The sequence below is a fragment of the Sturnus vulgaris genome, chromosome 7 (genome assembly GCF_052056855.1).
Source record: "Sturnus vulgaris isolate bStuVul1 chromosome 7, bStuVul1.hap1, whole genome shotgun sequence".
NCBI lineage: Eukaryota > Metazoa > Chordata > Aves > Passeriformes > Sturnidae > Sturnus > Sturnus vulgaris.
In genome coordinates this window covers 11559483-11579522 of record NC_142249.1, presented here as the reverse complement: position 1 = coordinate 11579522, position 20040 = coordinate 11559483, and the positions used below count along the sequence as shown (strand labels likewise).

The 20040-nt window shown below is 46.2% G+C and overlaps 1 protein-coding gene across 1 annotated transcript in view; it reads left to right on the top strand.

Moving 5' to 3' along the window:
* TMEFF2 (transmembrane protein with EGF like and two follistatin like domains 2) overlaps nucleotides 1–7666 on the top strand; it is a 121452-nt gene extending 113786 nt beyond the window's left edge. The window contains exons 9-11 of the mRNA XM_014880949.2: nucleotides 1060–1218; nucleotides 5913–5999; nucleotides 6402–7666. Of these exons, the coding sequence (XP_014736435.1) occupies nucleotides 1060–1218; nucleotides 5913–5999; nucleotides 6402–6498 (343 nt within the window). The 3' untranslated portion in view covers nucleotides 6499–7666. The remainder of the gene's footprint in view (nucleotides 1–1059; nucleotides 1219–5912; nucleotides 6000–6401) is intronic.
* The last annotated feature ends 12374 nt before the right edge of the window (nucleotides 7667–20040 follow it).

Sequence of the window (20040 nt, the reverse complement as noted above, 5' to 3'; positions counted from 1 at the left end):
GTATTTGAAGTCCACACAGTGGCCAGGTGGCTCGAAAAGTATTATTACACGTGAATCAATTTCTTGCGACGCTGGGACGGGATGCAAAGATACAGACCAGACTCTCCCCAGGGCAAAACCTCAAGCCAGCTCCTCCCAGCTCACACAAAAAGCCAGGACACATTTTGTTCTTTGCAGCTTCTGCATTTTAGGTGCTCCATTCAGCTGGAAAATGTCCTTTCCTCAAGGTGCTGGCAGCTGTGGGAATGCAGGAGAAGCAAAGGGAGGAAGCACAAGGCTTAACCCATCAGGGTTAGTGCTCCACTCACACACCTGAGAGGAGCCCAAGCCATCTGTCTCAGTCCCTGACAGTCGCTGCTGCCATTGACCTGGATTTCCACATCTTGCTTGGGCAATTAAGGGGAAACAGGGCAAGAGCTAAAACTGTAAAAGCACTGCTTGGCCCCAGAGTCACAGAGCAGAGTGGAGATGCCAGGCTGCAGGATGGGAACCGGTGAGCAGTGCAGCAGGCAGCATCGGGGTGGATGGCTGCAGCATCAATAGAGGGGTTTTTTATAGCAACCAGACAAAATGTAAATGATGTATCCACTTTCAGGAACATCTAATCACATTTCATATGGAGCCTGGATGATTGCTTATCACCTCCTTAGGGGTAATCTGCATAAGGAACCACAGCTCAATGGCTTTTCACCCTCCCCCACCTCCCCAAAGAAAGGGAGAAATCTCAAGTATGTTGTGCAAGGAACTAAATGGGTTCTCATCACAACGTGCAAGTAGTTCCACTTGAAGCCAGTTATGTCGTGGTCCCCTGGGCACCTCCTGGCACTCTCACAGTGTTGTTCACTCTCAGAGACCTTGGTGACACTGAGGATCACAAGTCTTCCCTCTCAGAGGTTGAGCACTCATTGATACTCTCTCTGTGGGAGTCCATTCTTCAAAAAAACCCCACATAAGCTTATGCTTCAGCCACTAATTTATTTTTTTTTCCAGATACAATTTTTCCAGTATTCTTTGAAAGCAGCAAGTATAACGAGAAAAAAAAATATTTTTTTATTTCAGATGCGATGCCGGCTATACTGGACAACACTGTGAAAAAAAGGACTACAGCGTTTTATATGTGGTTCCAGGTCCAGTACGATTTCAGTATGTCTTAATAGCAGCTGTGATTGGAACCATCCAGATTGCTATCATCTGTGTTGTAGTCCTTTGTATTACAAGGTCAGTATCTCTGGTGCTTTACAGTAGAAAGAGAAAATACTTTTGTTTTTGCTGCAATGTGCGCTGATTATACCGATTTCTGCAGTGACACTGCTGATAACAAATGCTGTTTAATTCACCAACAAACAGAAGATATCATCTGGTCCAGCCAGCCAGTGCTCCTTCATTATTATGACTGAATTTTTACTTCCATCTTGATCAAACTTAGGTAGCAACAGTGCCTACAGCAAATGAAGTTCTCTATTTTGTATTCAGATACTTGGACAAATATTGTTCATATAAATAAGGGGAATATAAATACAGCAGCTGGATCAACACTTAATAAAACTAATCATATCTCCATCTGGTTTCCTTAAGGGCCCATTCCCTTAGTCCTAATCAGGCAAAGCATACAAACTTTTAAGCCTGCTTGCAACCCTGCTGATTAAATGATTTCATTAGGCTTGAGTGCATGTTCAAAGGCAATGCACATGTTTTAGGATCTTCCATATATGATGTACTTGGGGTTTTTTTTCTTTAGTGAGGAGCAGAGGGTTGTGTGAATGGAAAAAGGACCAGGGTAGTTCAGAATGAGGGGGGTAAATGCATTTTTTCCCTTCCGTGTGCTGCTCTACTCTCCCACTTGACTGTTTTACTGTCTCTGGAAGGGCTTAGGGTGAGTTCTGAATGTCAAACATCTACAGGCTTCTGTTAGAAATCACAAGGTTAAATTAATTCAGCTAGCAGCACTGATAAATCGCTCTTTTAAAATTATTTTCTTTTTAAAATAAAAAAAAATGCCAGGTATCATACTTCCATATAAAATAAAATCTCTATTTCAGTCCCTATGTTGCATTACCTGGCTGGAAGACACGTGTAGAGCATTTGTTCCTGGAAAAGACAAAAAAAAAATAATAAATCCTTCTCTGGCCTAAAGGCACAATACAAAACCTTCTTTGGCTTAACAGAGTTCATCACCTGAATGGCAACTACCAAATGAGGCAGTAGATTACAGGAGGTGGTATTCACAGAGGTAATTCAAACAACCAAAAATACAGCTTGTAGTGAGAGAAAGAAGGTGGTGTAGTTAGTGATAATGGAATAAATGTGTATTGTTTTGTCAAGTGACTCTAGTTTTGTCACCTTGATGCAGTGAGCAAAGTACTTTATCCTGAAGAATGAAGACAGGGAGCTCTGAGTGATCCAGTACTGTAATGCAAATTACCCATCACACTGTTTTCATACAGAGACTGTGCCTTTTCCCCCACACTTCCTAACCAAGTCAATTTATGATCTTTTGACTTTTTTCTGTAATGCATGTAATTACTGCAGAGCGTCCTCCATCCCAGTATAATGATTTGAGATACATTTGCAAAAGTGTGCTCTTAAGTGGCCCAAGAGAAAGGCACATGACAAGAGAACGTTGTGGCAGCATATGCATAAGCAATTGAGTTTTTGAAGTTGTCTGCTTTGGAGAACCTGACTGTACTGGTTTGAACTCCACACCCCGAATTCTTCAAAGTGCTGAAATCACCTTGCCAGGTTCATGGGAGAAAGAAGGAAAACCTCACTCAGAGGGCACTACGGCCAAATTCTTTGCTGCTCATTTCAGTGCAACTTCAGCTAATTAATTTATCAAGAGAATGTGGTGCACTGCATCCATTTCAGCCTCACAAAACTATTGTAATCTTCCAGCTCTCATTACTGTTGTTGCTCTTAAAATTTTACCTGTACTGTGGTGCAGATCTACGTGGGTGTTTTCCATTGCTGGAAGGCTCTGAGCAAGTCCTGGGAAGTTTTAGGGCTGTTGTTGCACAGACACTTTAATCTGAATAAATGGGCTGCTGACAGCTGAGGCTTGCCCCTGCTCCTTCCTCTGCCTCCTGGGCACTTGGCCCTCCAAGTTGCCACAGTTAGCATTTCTGAAGCCACACAACCAACAGAGTCAGAAGATGGACTCAGCTGAAAATGCAGCTAACAAGTGATGGTGATTGGGGTTTAAGTGCCTCTGTGCTTGGCTACTCATCACTAGTGCCAGCAATGGGAATGAGTTTCTGGGGTGGAGGAGCAGGGAACCAGAGGCCAAGAGGTAAAACAGCGAGGCACAGTCTGCCCAAGGACTTTTAGCTTAGAGATAAGGCAAAAAAAGAAGCAAGTGATAAAGGTAAAGGAGGATGGCAAATAATACAGGTATGGCCTAGTGTCATAATGATTCTCAGCAGTTTTCTTTACAGCTTTGCATTTTTAGTGCTTCCCTAATGTTTAGTCACAGCAGCTTATTTATGTGAAGAAATAACTTGATTAAAAATGAATGCATAGCGTGTTTTACCTGCTATGAATCACATTGTGAGTAACTCGAGCTCTCGAGCAAAGCCTCAGTGGAGGGAGGGAGGAGGGCAGCCTGTGCTCCAGTACTTGGTTTACATCGATGTAGCTGCTGTGTTCATAAATGAATGCACCCCACACACAGTGCACTACAAAGGACTTTTGATTAAAGAGTTAAGGACCAAGGAAAACCTATCACTCAGTTTTAGCAGATGATTAAGTCTCAAAAGCTGGTTAAATGCCAGTGCCCCCCTTAAGAACCCCTGCTGCACTTTAGACACAGCCCACCTGTAAATGCAATAGCATTGTGTGTAAGCAGCCTGGGGCCTTCTCAGCCGTGGGTAATGTACAATTGAAACATGGGCATTTTTGGTTCAAACATGCTTTTTCATCATCTTAATTGGAGTAATCTCTACATTTGAATTGATATATCTCCACCTTGAAGTGACTATGTAGATGCTGTCAGTGTTGGTTTGGGAAAAGTGTCTATGAGATGTTCATCTCCTTGCTCCCAGCTGGAGCAGTTGATACCCACCGTGCTGTGACCATCCTCATCATCCCCCAGCCACCTGGCTCCTCCATGTTTCATAGAAAATCAGCCTGGTTGTGCCCACTGTGCCCTGGTTCCCTAACCCTGCTCCACGTGGCAGAGTGCTGGGGCAAAGCAGGGCTGTAAATCCAGATGCTGGGAGGAGCCCTGGGTGTTGGTGGGGCTGTCCCAGCTGGTGGAAGTGTCCCTGGCCGTGTCCTGCAGAGCACCACGAGGTCTCTGGGCAGGAGGGGCTGCTTGGGGACAGTGCCCAGGAGGCTCTGGGTGTGCACATGGCACACACACAGTGAGCCAGCCCTGAGTTTGCTAACAGCAGCTCCCTGACTCACTCCCAAAGTTTGATGGCCTTTTCAGGGAGCTCGCAGTGGATAATGAGTTTGTCATGAGATCACAGACCAGCTGCAGTCTGCCTTAGCTCAGTAATGAAAGCTCTTCCGTGACCCCCGAGAGCACAGGAGATGCAGGCTGGTTTTTCCTGGAGTAATGATAGCAGCCTACTTCACTGCTTCCCAGGAAGGAGCAAGGCAAAATATAGCCCACAGCCATACAGCTCCTCATGAGGGGGTGGTCCTGGTGGCTTAAAAGTGAGGCAAGTCAGGACAGTCTGACCCATATTTTGCTAGACACTTACATAATTGTATTCCAGCATTTTTTTTAAATGCTTCCTAAGTTCTTATGCTCTTGTTTAGCCTTTCAGTTGACGTCACAAAACTATAACATCACTCCCATTCAACAGGGTGTGGGGGGAAATGACCTTCTTTATTTTGAGGGGTCAGTAAAAATCTATTTCACTCTGTTCTGCTCTTAGTTGTTTGACTCAGAGCTGCAGGCTATAAGTGCTTTAAGCTCTCACAGCACTGAGGTGGGCTCTCCCCAGTGCATAACCCACAGGGTTTCACAAGGTGCTGCTGAAAGCCCTCCTGTACCAGAAGAACAAGTCAGCCCCATACAAAGGGAATGTTTTTCCATGTCAGTGTGGTCTGAAATGTTGTGGACCCTCTTCCCATGCCACTCCAAGAGGGTGTTTCAGTCTCTCTTGTGCAGCTGCCCACAGTTATTACCATAACCACCCTTGGCTTTCAGCTGATTAGAACATCCTGTGGCCTCCACCTGGGATTAAACCTCTCCATGCTTTCTGCCTGAGGGTGCCTTTCCATGAGAGGGAACCAGAAACACACCATTAGCTTTCCATTAGGGGGAAATGTAGTATTCCTACAGCAGGTGAAAGGTTGAAACGTGCCCTTGCTGAGACACCAGGGGTTTGCCCCTGCAGCTGTCCAAAGGAATGTCAGGTTTGGGGCTTTCCAGCACAATTGCTTTCCACACCAAGGCAAGCAGCCATGGCACCTGTAAGTAAAGGAGCTGTTTGCTCATGGGCTGAGCATGGAGCATTTCCATGGAGACTCAGGGGACTGCAGACACTTAGGGCCTTGGAAAGGCAGCCCTTGCAGCCACTTGTAAACACTTCACAGACCTGGGACACTGGCCAGGTGAGTGTGGGGCCATCCTGGATCTTCCACCTGCACCTGGCTGAAAAGAAATCCATTATTTAAAGCTGAACAACACAGTGCTGTTGGGATCGTTGTGATGCAGCAAGAGTGTCCAGTGTTAAGGAATCCTGCCTTAATTTTGTTCACAGTATGTTTTGGGGGTTGTGGTGGCTTTTTTTTCTTTTTTTTTTTTTTGTGGTGTCATTGCTATTAGCCAGCCAGTTTCATTCCATTGAGGAGGAAGCAGACTGAGGGCTGGAGGATGCCCCTCTCACCCTTGTGTCCCTGCTGCCACCTCTCGAGCAGATGTGTTGCCAAGAGCCGTGTATTCTCACAAGTCTCTTTTCCAGGAAATGTCCCAGGAGCAACAGAATCCACAGACAGAAGCAAAACACAGGGCACTACAGTTCAGACAACACAACAAGAGCATCGACAAGGTTAATTTAAAGAGCGCATGTTTCCACAATGGCAAAACTAACTGCAGAGAGCTTGGACTACAAAATACAGTATTATAGACAAAAGATTAAGACAAGATCTACACATGTTGCCTTGCATTTGTGGTAATCTACACCAATGAGAACATGTACTACAGCTATATTTGATTATGTATGGATATATTTGAAATAGTATACATTGTCTTGATGTTTTTCTGTAATGTAAATAAACTATTTATATCACACAATATAGTTTTTTCTTTTTCATGTATTTGTTATATATAATAAATACTCAGTGATGAGAAAAAAATTGCCTTTCTTAAATTTGCTGTATCTCATAGCTGTGTATAGTCTTGGGATATTGTATATGGACACTAACAAATCTCTTTTTTTTTCTTTTTCCAGTTCTAGTGGCAATTTTGAGTCTACTGAACTCAGTAGTAGGGTTTTGAGTTGGTCCAAGATCAGCGACAATTATGGATGTGGGAAAGGTGAAGAATAATTTAACCTACATTGAGGAGGGATAAAATATTTCAGATCCGGAGTCAACTACATTTCATCAGCCTTCTTCTCCCATGCCATCTATCTTTACTCTCCCATAGCTTAGGAAGTCTTTGCCTTCTAAATTAAATCCTAACCGAAGGGGAAATGGAAATTCTCGGTAACCGCAGTGAGAGCGTTGGGGGTAATGTTTCCATTTGGGATGGAATTAGGTGTCTGTCAAGGTGAACCCTACGAGAACACTTTGCAGAATCTCCAACTCTGGTCACTGGAGTGAGTGAAAATTGCTTCTCACTCTTGATTGAAAATTATTAGGTTAAAAAAGTTAATAACATAATAACAGCTGAAATGCCAGTCCCATTTGCACCTCGTGAACATGCTGATATAATTTATTTTTTCAAAGAGAAGGTGAAAAACACTCAGAAAATACCTTATGAATAACTTCATGGGTGACCCTACTCCATTAAATGTAATGAACCCAAATGCTGGCTATACCTCAGGAAAATAAGGGCATGTGTTTTGTCACATCCACTTGATGGACAAGATGCAAAGTCATTTCTGTGATAGCTGGAACTCTCCAAAACACATCCTTTCGAGAAGGTAATTCCACTCTAGTTTGTGCTGTGAATTTTGAAGACTGCAGAGTGAGACTGAAGGGCAGAGTGGGGTAACATCACTGCTGCTGCATAACATCCACTCCACTAATGGAGTGCCCGAGCTCTAGTCCCACTGAGCAGCAGAGCTGAACTAAAGAGCCCTTGTGCCAGCAGTCACTGTGCTGCTGCTCTCCACAGAGACTCTGCCAGGCACAACGTGCCCAAGACAAGAGTTAGGAGTATTCCCCACCGTCATCACCATGTCAGAGTCAGACCTGGGCTTACCTGGGATGATGTCTCATGAGTGTGTTTCCATTTCCTGCTTCAGCACCCATCTGGTCACTCACAGCAGTCACCACCAGCCCCAGCAGTGACAGCCCACCCTGCCTGGCCTTCAGACATGGGGCCAGTGATACTTCTACTCTAACACGACTTTTGGTCTTCCCCTCCCTACCCCAGCCTGCTTTAAAGTGAATCCATTGCATGATGTTCACACGGTCTCAGTTTTTGTCTTGTTCTGGGTTTCTTGGCTTTTTAAAGGTAATAAAAGGTGATTGGCAAGAGATGCTTCCAGACACCTGGTCTGTGCTGATTGATGGGAGTGGGAGTGGTGCAGATGATGGCACAGGGCAGCTCTCTGGCACTGGGGTGCTGGCCCTGCAGGGAACTTCTGCTCCCTGGAGCCCTAAGCTGGGCCAAGGCAGAAGGAGAGGGGTCCAGCCATCCCCTGTCCTCAGCCCTCACCCCAGCTCTTGGATCTTGGAGCTTTGTTTTCAGACTGGAAGAGTGATAGAGTGGGGCAGGAGTGCACAGCAGAGGTTGTGGGCAGGTGTGATCCTGGCTGGCTGCACCCAGGGATGTTTCCATGCTCACCCCCACAGCAGAATACTCCCTCTCTATCCCAGCCCTTGCTGGTTTTGTATCCCACGCTCCAGCTCAGCCAGGTGGTCTGACCAGGAGCACAGGCCAGGCACTGTACAAGTTTGGTGGCACAAGATCCCCTCTAGGGTGACCTGGCAAGCTCTGGTAACTCATGCCCAAGTGGCATTGCAGTGTCCCTGCTCAGCCCCCTCCACTGCTACACCTGACACAGTGGTGGCTGTGAGGATTAGGCTGAAGCAGGCAAACGTAGCTCTACCCTGCAGACACCCTCCCATGCTTTGTGCTTCCTGAGCAAAGAGCTGGAGTCTAACAAGTGCCAGAAACGTGTATTTTGAACCCATTCCAAATGTCAGTCCCCCCACTGGGACTATCAGGTCCGGATTGTTTATTTCGGTCGCTTACATTAGATAAAAAAAATCAAATGTTGGCACGTACACATTGCCATGGAGCTATAGCAATAAACTTAATTTAAAGAGGCAAGGTTTGGCCTGGGCAAAAATAGCACAGCATCGTTTAGGAGTGAAAATAGGAGTCCGACACACTGTCTCCAAACTTCCCAACATGATGAGCCTGGCTTTTACTGAGCAGTGGCAGATTTAATCCCCAAACAGCCTGCATTTGCCAGGTGTCATTAGCTGCATCTCCAGCTGCAGGGCCTGTCACAAAGCCTCACACCTCCCCAGCAAGGCCAGTGTTTAAATACCTGCTGCAGGCAGAAGGGCAGAGAGGAGAAAGGGATTTTTGTTTTAACACCCAGGGGGCAGGTCCTGCCTCTTTAGGTCTTCCAAACTTAACCTTCAGCATGCTGGCACAGGCACACAGTCTGACAGGAACAGTGTCTTGGAGTTGTACCTACAGGAATGGAGATTTCTAGCAAAGACATTTGCAGAAACTGTGCAAAATACAGCAAATTTGGAGATGTGGATTTTGCCTTTACTGAGGGGTCTGAAAAATGTGTGTTTGTCAGATCCCTGTGCTGGCCAGTGGAATGACATGGAAATGTCTGTGAAGTTTACCAGAAGATGCAGGGGGGTGGGCTGGGCACATAAGGACCCAGCCAGGCAAAGCCATGGCCGTGGGGATTGTGCCATGCACCAAGGCAGAGCCCAGCTCCTCCACCTGGAGTCACACAGAGGGGTGAAAAAGTGCTCCTGTTTGTTCTCAGTGCATGCTTCAGCAGCACAAGGTCTCTTGTGATGCCCATGGAGATAGACCCAGTCCTTGGGGAGGGCAGTAATTCATCTATTTGGGCTGGGTTTTTTTGCTTGGCACTATGGCAACAGCAAATAACCTCGACTACCAACACTCACTTACTTTAAAAACCACACTAAATTACCAAATGTGCAAAAAACACTAAAAAGATCAGTATTCCACACTCAATGTAATGGCTTTGGGGCAACACACGTGGCCCAACAGCCTGCAGTCACTTGCTGGCCTAGCTGTTGTTTTACCACAAGCCACACCAAAAGGTATAAAAGGTAAAATTAAGAGGTAAAAATAGAACTGTTGGCACACCCATTCCCTAAGGAGCAGCCTGTCACATTTCTGAAGCACAAAACCGTGTCTTTATTTTGTATTTTTCACAACAGCATCCTGACCTCAGCCCTCAAAATAAAGCCAGGAGTGCTATTGGCAGCCATAAGGAGCTCACCTGCAGCTACCACCCTGACTGATTGCAGTGGTGGGGCGTTGTGACACACACCTCACCTTTCCCCACCCCAAATGCTGCATGACAGGGCAGGCACAGCCCCATGCCTCACCACCACGGTGCTTCTCCTTGAAGTCTGATGAGATGTTCATTATCAGTCCCTTTCATCCAAAGATAATAAGACATGATTTACAGAACGTTACCATTACAAAAATATTATAATTAACGAAGGGATGCTGGACACCCTATTCTGTTTGCCTTCACCTCGACAGCAAAGACACTGGGGCAGGTGTGCACAGGCAGCTCTGGTTTTTGCAGAGGTTCTCTGTGCCAGCTGTGCTGGTGGCAGGGATGCCCAGGTGTGTCCCATGCCCAGGTTAACCCAGCGGGCAGGGGGACACGGGTGCCGTCTATCGCCGCCTCCTATTTTCCAGAAGCAGCCCTCAAAAAAAAGCCTCATCTTCAAAGAGCTCTCTAAAGCTTCTTTGAAAACAAAATGATTAAAGGCTATCTTCCCTCTCATCCGACATCAGACACATCGCACGCCGCATCCTTGCTTTCACCCCTGATTATGCATGCAGCTTTTCCCAGCTCCCGGTTTTGCGTCGGCATGGAAGTTACAGCCCCGAATTAAAAGCGAGGTTCATTACTGCACATCAAAGCTGGTGCTGTGCCTCGGCCAGCCTGGCCCTTTCTTTAATTTATGGGTGCTTGGCCAGGCTGCAGCTCTGCTTGGAAGGCGTCTACAGCCCCCACAGGTTTGTAAGGCAAGCTGAGGGTGTCTAGCACAGTTGGCGGGGCTTTTCCAGAATAATCACCAACCTCAACTGAACTTGAAGGGAGATGGAGAAACACTGGGCCATTACATATTAAGTTTTCAGAGTAATTTAAAACTACTCTTAATAACAATGTAAATAATAATATTAACATTTTATCTGTATTTCTGGTCTCGATGGGCCACAGCCTGGCTGATGGAGCTTCTTATAATGTGCTCTGTTTGACATGGAAGCTAAAAATCTCATTTTTTTGCCCCACACATACACAGAGCATCTGGGATGCTGCACCCTGACAGTGCCACCAATACAGCCTCTGCTGGCACCTGCAAGCAGGAGGGGCAGAAGGAACAGGCACAGCAGCTCCTACCCTGACAGCCCTTGTGCTGATGCTTTGCTTCCAAATGCTTGTCATATTAGGTGGCTTAATTTATTTTAGTTTCAGTTTAATTAACAGTTTTGTCACAGCAGGAGGGCTGTTAAAAACAGAGATGCATGTAAAAAGAAAGGAAAAAAAAAAAGCAAGATTTTTGTCAACTTTTCCTTTTTCTTTTTTTTTTTTATTTGCCGTATTGAATGTGAGCCACAAGGCAGTAAAATATTCCGCAGTCTCACACAGCAGCAGCCAAGCTGCAGAATAAAAAAAAAAAAAAGCATGTGAGGAATCTGCTCTATAATGCTAACGAGGTGGCACCTGCTTTGTCAATAAATTTCACCCAGTCCAGGGAGCACGGACACCCAAGGAGGAGCCTTGGGGTCAGTCCCTGTCCCCTTTGGTTTTCCATGGGCTGTGGGAGCCATGGTGCAGCCACTGCCACCAAAAGGTGAAAAACGTTAAGAAAACGTAGTAACGCCTCGTAAACTTGCCATGAGAGAAGCTTTAAAAGGTTTACATCGGGTCACTTGGAGAAGAGGTGTAATTATTGAGGGTAAGATCCTCTAAATGCAGCAGCATCATCCCCCCATCTGAAATCAGCCCCGACGGCAGCGCGGGTTTCACGGCGCAGCTTTCAGCAGAGCAGGGATGAGCACAGAGGTGAGCCAGAGCCGTGAAATGTGACCTGAATTAGCGGCTATACATAGTGCTTCCTGCATGTTTTACATTCTCAAATAAAAAGGATCTTCTTGTTTAATGGTTAATAAAAATGATTAGTGCTCCCAGGGCATGGATCCTGACAGATGCAGACCGTGCTGGAGGGACCAGCTACAAGCCACAAGAGAAGATGAAACCAGTGATTTTGGGTTTTTTTTCCCCGTGAAGTACATCACCACCAGCATTTGCAAGTTAATTTGTAATATAATTATATGTTGCTTCTGTCACAGAAGCGCAGCACGCGTGTTGGGCCAGCAGCCCTGCCAGTGCCACAGCCCAGCCAGCACTGCTGCAGTGAGGAGCAGCCAAGAGCTGAGGGGCTCTGTGTGTGTGCACACACAGATATGGACAGGCTGGGATGTATAAATGCACATATGGACACATACGTGCACCTATGTGTGTGTGTATACACACACCTGCCCTAAATACACACTCATATACACACATGGGTATGCCTACGTACTCACGCACCTAATAAATACACATGCACATGTAAAAATGTGATTTTATATAGAAAAATAAAATTATATTTGAGTGATGGATACTGTGGAGAAGAGCCAGCTGACTGCCCTGCAGCACGTGCTGTGTCAAAGCCACAGAGGATAACAGGGCAGAAGAGCTGTGCCCTGCCGAGCTCCCTGTGCAGCTCCCAGCTTCCTAACAAAACCAAAACCTGCCATGCCAGCCTCGTGGCAGCATTACAGCCTCACTCTGAAAGCCAGGTTGACTCTTTTAAACATTAATTTATTATTATTGTTGTTATTTCTTTTCATGGCATGCCATGTAGAGGATTATGGTCAGTAATAGTTTTCCAAGAAATAAAGTCTATGAAAGTAATTGTTAGGAACAAGCTGCAATAGCAAATTGCTTAGTGGTTGCCATAGTGCAGCAGCACAATTTGAGATTTAATATCATTACTAATGATATTTACTTGGCCTGCAGGAGAGAGTGAGACTTGTGCTCTCTAAATGTCATTTGACTGCTAATATGTCAGGGTGCACACCCAGCCTGGCCGTGGGGAGTGACCAGGGCCAGCACTGCCCGCAGGCAGCGACACTGTGCTGGTGTCCCCTGCCCAGGCTGTGCCAAAGAGCCCCCATGTGACAGGACTGGGGGACCCCAAAAAGCCACACACGTGTGTAGCAGGAGTGCTGGGGCTCAGCTCCTCTCTGGGACACCCAAAACCATCCCCAGCCTCCTGTTTGCTGATCTCTTCTGGCTCATCTACACAGGCTGTGAGCTCAGGCTCCCTCTCCTGTTGGGCTTCTCCATGGGAGGGGGAGACATATTGCCTTGCTGTAAAGTGAGCCATTTAGCTTATTAAAGGCTGTTAAGGGTGCCCTGAGGTCTGTGCACATGTGGGACCATCAAGAGGGAATCATTATTATTATTGTTCTTATTAGTCATAGTCATTTTCCCAGCGATAAGTCTCGTGTCCAGATGTCTTCCCATCCATTGCCTAAATTTTCTGAGGCCAACGCAAAACTGTTGTGAAAATGGACTAGTCCAAGTCGCAGTTCAAATAGTGCAGGAGCAGAACACCCATGCAAAAATAAATATATATGTTTTTAAATTAAAAGACAAATGAAAGAAAGGGTCATAGTTGGCTAAAAATGAATTGCGCAGTGCGTAAAAGAGAAAACAGATTAGAGAAGATAACGTTTTAGTTTAAGTGTTCCATCATTATTAATTCATTTGGTGCTCTTTATGATAATACCAATCATTTGGAATTCATTTGGTGTTTATGTGGATGTCATCTCGACTCCTGCAGAAATTCCAGAGTAATTCAGCATTAATGTGCTATTAAAAATTGTTACCAGCCACTACCTTCATTACTTCACCAGCACAGCCTAATCTTTCTTCTCTCATTCTCTAAGTTCAGATTCCAGTGTTTATTTTGCTTTTATCTTTATTAGGGTTTTAAAATGTAATGCTTCTATTTAAAAATTCTCCTTATGCTACATGAGTATTGTCTTTTTTTTTGACGGCATCAAAATTATGCAAATAAAAGAGGGGGTTAATGGTGATTCTTCATTTTATTGCTGGCATGTGACTGAGAAACAACCAAAGAGGCTTCAGTTTATCATTTACAAGAGTGAATTTACCAAGCTGGTATTTGTGTGTGCAGCAGATAACACTGAACCAAGTGTGGATGAAATAACACCTGCCCTGTGTGGAGGTCTTTGGCTTTGGGCAGAGCAGGTGCAGGGTCCCCAGGAGTGACTGATGACCCTTTTCTGCACTCACTCCACCAGTGGAGCATCCCTCTGCTTCCAGCTGGGAACGGTGGGGTGGCAGCTGCCAAAATGGATGTTCTGGGTCCAAGCCCCAGCAACAGAGGAAAACAGGCTGCACTTTCATGTAACATTAACAAAACAAAGCAAAATAAATAAAGGAGATTAAATGCAAAAACCTTACATTAAAGGAATATTAATTAGCTTTTATAGTCAGGAACCTGATGGTTAGAAACTGCCAGATTGCTGTGACAAATAAAAAAGAAAATCCTCAGGCTGGAGTCAGCCCCCAGCTGTGCCTGTCTTGTTGTGCAGCTCCATAATTATATGATCCATACTATTTTCCCCCTGGATATCTGCTTCTTTGGACCACACACATATAATGGCACACTGGGGCAGAATGAAGTCTCAGCATCCACAACTGTGGAGTGTTGACCTTGCAACCAAATGTCACTCCCTTAATGCTGTTTCTTAGCAAATACTACTTGTCTGAAACCACAGACTGCCACTGTGTGAGCAAAGACACAAGGGCAGGGATGCTCAGTTCTCTGTAGCCCAGAGGGAGTGGGAACACACCACACAGCTGCCCACCAAGCACTCTGAGCACGGTTTTCATGGAGAGGAGAGCCAAAATCCCCCAGTGACCAAAGCCCATCAGCAGGGCCAGGTCAGTACCCAGGTGGGAGAAGGGGAACAACCAGGGCTGGGCACACCAGGGCTGGCACTGAGCACCCCCAGCACTCACCTGGGCCCTGGTTGTGGAGTAGGGAGGTGACATCTCCATCCCACAGCACGACCAGGTCCCAGCTGAGCATCCTCTGCCACTCACACAACCGCAGAGCACAGATTTACAAGGAGAATAAAGCCCGTTGCAGAGGAATTTTCCACTTAATCAAAATCCTGCGAAGAATATGAATGCTTATAGGTTAAAGGAACCTGGCAGTTCTAACTTGTCTGTCATGTCTTTAAGGATTGCCATTAAGTCATAAACGTGACAAAGATTAAAGAGTTTATTAATGTTATTAGAGAGTTGAGATAAAATGCTATGCCTTGCAGGGTCTCTCTCCCTCTCTCACTATTTAATGAAAACATTTTCATCACTTTCTGAATCTATTATACCAAATATTCATTTCAGGAGTCCTAAGATGATTTTATTTTAATTAGAAAAGATGTGGCAACCACCTGAAAGTAATACAGTTAAAATACCTTGCCACAGTACCCCTTCTCACTGTTGCCATCAGAGTTTCCTCAGCCTTGCCACGGCATCAGAGTGAGCCCAGGCTGAGTGAAGAAACACAGGGAAGTTCTGTGGCATGGCAAGACCATCAGGCCAGTCCCCCCTGGGCACCCTGAGAGCCAGCAGCACCCCAGCCCAGGCCTTGCAAATGGCTCTGTGCATGTCCAGTCACCACCAAGGTTATGGGGTGAAGAGAGCCTCTGCATCCACAGGTAGGACCAGGGGAGCAAGCAAGGGGTAGGAGCATCTTCTGCAGGCACAGGATAAAGCAAGGTGCTGGCTGGTGGAGCAAGGCAAGGGAAGGAAAAGAAGCCTAGGAAAATGAAAAGGGGAGTTTGTGATGGCCTGTGAAAGGACCCCTAACCTCTGAAAATCTCTGGCAACTATTCACAAAACCAGAAGCAGCCAAAAGCCTTTCTTGATGTGGGTGCTTGATTTTGGTTGGTGTTATACCATGACTGAGTTTTAATTCATGGTTAGAAAAGGTCCAGACTTTTGCTGATAAAGACTGGAAACAAAAGCAGCACTGGGGCATTTACATGTGAGCCTTCCTTTCCAGCTCAAGACTTTGTAACTGTATTTGTCATGCAAGCAGCTCACAGATGCTCCTCCTTTTTAAACTTCCCAACTAACCCAATTTAATTTGTTAATTTATTCTGTAACCTGATTTACTGTTAATTTATTTTGGTGAGTAAGATATCCCAGCTTTAAGTTCTAATTAAGTAAAGGGGAGGGCTTAATGCTTTTGCTGCACAATATCTTCATGCCACATTGTATTCCATTTTAACACCACGCTGAAGCATTGCCAAAGTTTACTGCCACTAATACAAATCCATACATCTGCAAATTAATGTCATGCACGCAGTGGATTGCTCCTTGCAGACGTCCCTTTAACAGGGCAATATTGGCAATATTGGCTACAGCAAGCATCACTTGTTGCTTAGCAACAGCCATAGCATCACTTGGGGCAGGTCTATCCTAAACAGGAATGTAAAGCCCGGGGATGTGGCTGTCCACCCCAACTCACCCAATGCCTGCAGGTGCTGCTCACCCCTGGTTAATAGATCCAGGGTTTGCTAGTTTTCTTTCTTCTTTTTTTTTTTTTTTTTTCTTTTTGAGCTGTGTTTCATTTTGGGGATGTGAAAAACGATAGAACAATCCCCAGCCATTAAACTGACTTTGAGCAGCAACCCAAAGCTTGCTGTCCCATTCTGATCACATTGGCAATGCCAACCCAAGTCAGCATGAGCACAAACTGCTCAGGCTGGGCTACACTATTGCCAGCTCAGCATTTTGCACTGGAGACTTTTAAAAAATTTACACACAGTTTGTTGCAATCAACTCAAAACGACAAGAGGGAAATCAGATTGTATTAAAACCATCCTGAGAGTATCCTGAGGCTGTTCTAGTCTTCCTGAATCCCAGGGAAGCCCCTAGAGCCAGAAGCTGGCAGCTCTCACCTCTACTCTTGCAACCAGCCCATGCTGTGACAAATGACCTTTGAGTGGTGCATTTGTCCCTGCATCCACCCACTGTCCATCCATCCACCCATCCATCCATCCATCCATCCATCCACCCATCCATCCATCCATCCATCCATCCACCTATCCATCCATCTATCCATCCCTCCCCAATCCCTCCATCCACTCATCCATCCATCCATCCATCCATCCATCCATCCATCCATCCATCCCCCCATCCATCCACCCATCCTCATTGCTGTGCCTCCCCCAGCTCCTCCCCTGGGTGCTCTGCCTGCCAAGCATCTCTCCTGCCTGCCCTCTGCCAGCTGTGGGTGTCAGCCAGCTGCTGCCCTGGGCCAAAAAAGTGGCAAGTAAATAATCTAACAGCATCCATTAGCCCTGCCTTGGACAGCCCGAGCAGAGGGGCCCCCAGGCTCGAGCCCAGGTTTTTAAAGCCATTATGCCGTGACTGTAGGCACGGCTTATTCACAAAAGATGAATGCAGGGTTTGCAATCAAGGGGAAATTAGCATCTCTGCCAGCAGAGAGGGGGAAGATGCGAGCCAGCCAGCACTGCCAACAACCTTGATTCTGTTTTTGGCAAAGCTGGCTGGCTTGGCAAACACAATGGTAATGAGATAAACTGAAATACCAGGCAACAGGGCTGCTCTTTGAAGTAACTATCCTCCAGGGCAACAAGGAACAAGACGAAAAGGTTTTTAGAGACATGGTTTGGATGCACAGGGAACATTATTTGCATTCCTGAAGTCTGCCCTCGGTTTGCAAGGCTTCTGTGTGCTGATGCCAAGCAGCCAGAGGAAGGGCAGGAAAGTCTCAGCAGCAGGTACAGTAACATGGCAGTACAGAGAGAAGGAGAGCCCTGCAAGGAGCTTGGCAATGCTGGGGTTAAACTCTTATTCCTCCTGAGAAATGCCTGCTGGGGTGGCCACACCATTCCCAGTGCATCCCTATGCTTTGTTTCAAGCATTTAACTTCCAAAAACGCATATCTATGCAAGAGGACTAGAGACAAGGCAAAGGATTAAATAATACACTGTCAAATCCCTCAGTCAGGAAGTACAGGTAAGCAGCGAGTGGGATTTCATCTGGCAGGATCTGCAATGTCATGGACACAGGAGAAGGAGGAAAAGGCAAGGAAAGGGCAAAACATGGCACAGCATGCTGCCTTGGGTTGTGAGATGGGATGTGAGCATGTCCCCAGCCCATACGGAGGGGACAGGCTGGGCAGGGTGCAGGACATGTCCTGCAGCTCCTGGCTTCCCCTGCAGGCAGCAGGGCCTGTGCCAACACCCCTCAAGCACTCAGGAACCAAAATATTTTTTAAAATAATTACAAAGGCTAAACAGGTGAAAGCTCTGCTTTTTGCCCATATCCTGAGGAGGAGAGAGCCACCTGCCCAATTAGCCCAGTCACAGAATGGTTTGACTTTTAAAAGTCATCTCGTTGGACCCCCCTCCAATGAGCAGGAACATCCTCAACTAGACCAGACTCCTCAGAGGCCAGTCCAGCCTAGCCTTGAATATATTCAAGGATTTCTGCTGGACCTTAGAAACCTTTCCTTCTAACAAAGAGAAGAACCAGAGGGTGAAGCCTAGGTGAATTCTCCAAATCCCTTTAAAAAATGCAACATTTTAAAGAAAGATTGTGCAGGAACACTTCCAGGGGGCTAGCCCAAGCCTCCTGCCCTGGCTGGATCCCTGCAAATTGTGATTTTGGAAAGAAAAACTCTATTCTATCAGAAGTGCCACATTTTTCCTCTGCACCAAAAATAGTCCCTCTTAGAGCAGAGCCAACTGAGACGAAAATGTTTATTACATAGGAGAATTATAAGAGAGAAGTGCCTGAATCAGAACAAAATGTAAAAGAGGGGAAACAAACGTAAAAATCTCTATAAAAGTTTTAATGGATCCTTTCAGATGTGGAGTGGCATTTTAATGTGACACTTAAAATTATTTCTCTTTTTTTTTTTTTCCTCTTCAGCTTTTAGGCAGACCATTAATCTGAGGGGCTTTTTCTGCCTGCAGAGGAGTTACACTTCAAAGCAGGCACCTACTAGATGCTGGCTGGTGGGCAAAGCACAGATGGGGTGGGAAAAGCCAGAGCCCTGGGCTTTGCAGCATGGCGAGGACAGTCTCTCAGATGCCACACACCCAGTGAGACCCAAGAGCATCCGAGCCCATGGGAGCTTTGCTGCAGGTTTGGTGTGGAGGGACAAAGAGCCAGCCCAGAATGGAGTGGGAACACCTCCTGCTGCTTGCAAATGCACAGAGATACAGCAAGGCAGCCCTCGCTGGAAGCTTCTTCTTTCCTTATGCCAAGGACCTACTTTTAGGATTTGGCTCCAGCCTATGCATTTCCAACACCTTAAAATTCTCGAACTCCGTGCTTAAATATATTTGGCCTATTGCTGACCTTTCTGAATCCCGGGAACAGCCATTTCTTCTTGCTGATGCAGATGCAGGAAATTCTTAACTAAATCCTAACTGAAAGCCAGAAAAGCAGATAAGCAGGCTAATCCCATCAGACCCCAGGCTCCCTGGGACTGCAGGTCGAGCCCTTGCTCTGCAGCCCAGCTCAGCAGATTGCTCGCCCCTCTCTCGGCTGTGCCTCTCCAGGGCTGGGAAGGAAAGCTTCCCCACTTTCCAATGCAGGAAATATTTTGCTGCCCTAAATTGATTTCCTGACATTTGTGGTGCATGAAGGCAGTCTCTGGCTACTGCTCCCTTCACAACAGACCTTGCAGAAATCTGTGGAAAATGTATTCGAAGAAGCACACATGGTTAAGGTGGTGGGGTTTGTGTGCATTTTTATGTTTTGGGTGCATAAAGCACGCCCCCTCCCCTCCTCAAAATCCAAATCTCACCAGAAATATGTGATAACACTCAATCAGGAATAGCCATGACTTTTAGAGACATATTTATGTTAGTTAAGAGGGGCAAATAGTGCAGTAGCACTGTGTATGCAAAAAGTATCCATTTTGATGCCTTCTGCTCTGGGTTAAAGGAAATCAAAAAGAAAAAGATGGAATTAATTTAATCTAGAAAACTGTGGCTTTTCTCTGTATTCGATCTGCTTTTTCAAGAAGGGGTCTGGAAAACCAAGTACAGGGGAGAAAATGAAATCCCAGGCACTCACTCACTAATGAAACAGCAACAAAGTCATCAGGAGCAGCGGCTGGTGCCGAGGGTGCCCCTTGTGCAGCTCCAGGCACAGAGCCCTGCCAGGAGCCCCAGGGAGGCACATGGGGCTGGCAGGGACCAGCCTGCCCCAGCAATTCGGGGGGCTGCGACTGTCACAAGGACAGAGACACCACCCCTGATGTTACAAACAGCCCTGGTGCTCACCGCGAGGGCTGCTGCACAGGAAAGCCCTGCAGAGGAATGGTCAGCGTGCCTACCTGCAGTGCTTCTCCATACCTGGCACACACAGAGCCCTGTCCCATCCACCCAAAAAGTCTCCCATCTCCCCTTTCTGCCTTCATTTCACACCCTCTCTGCTAACGCTGCCTGGGAAATTCTACCTGGCAGCATTGAAGTCAAAGGCAGCATGAAGAGTGTGAGAAAACAATGAAGCTGGTTGGAAATAGCATTAATAAACT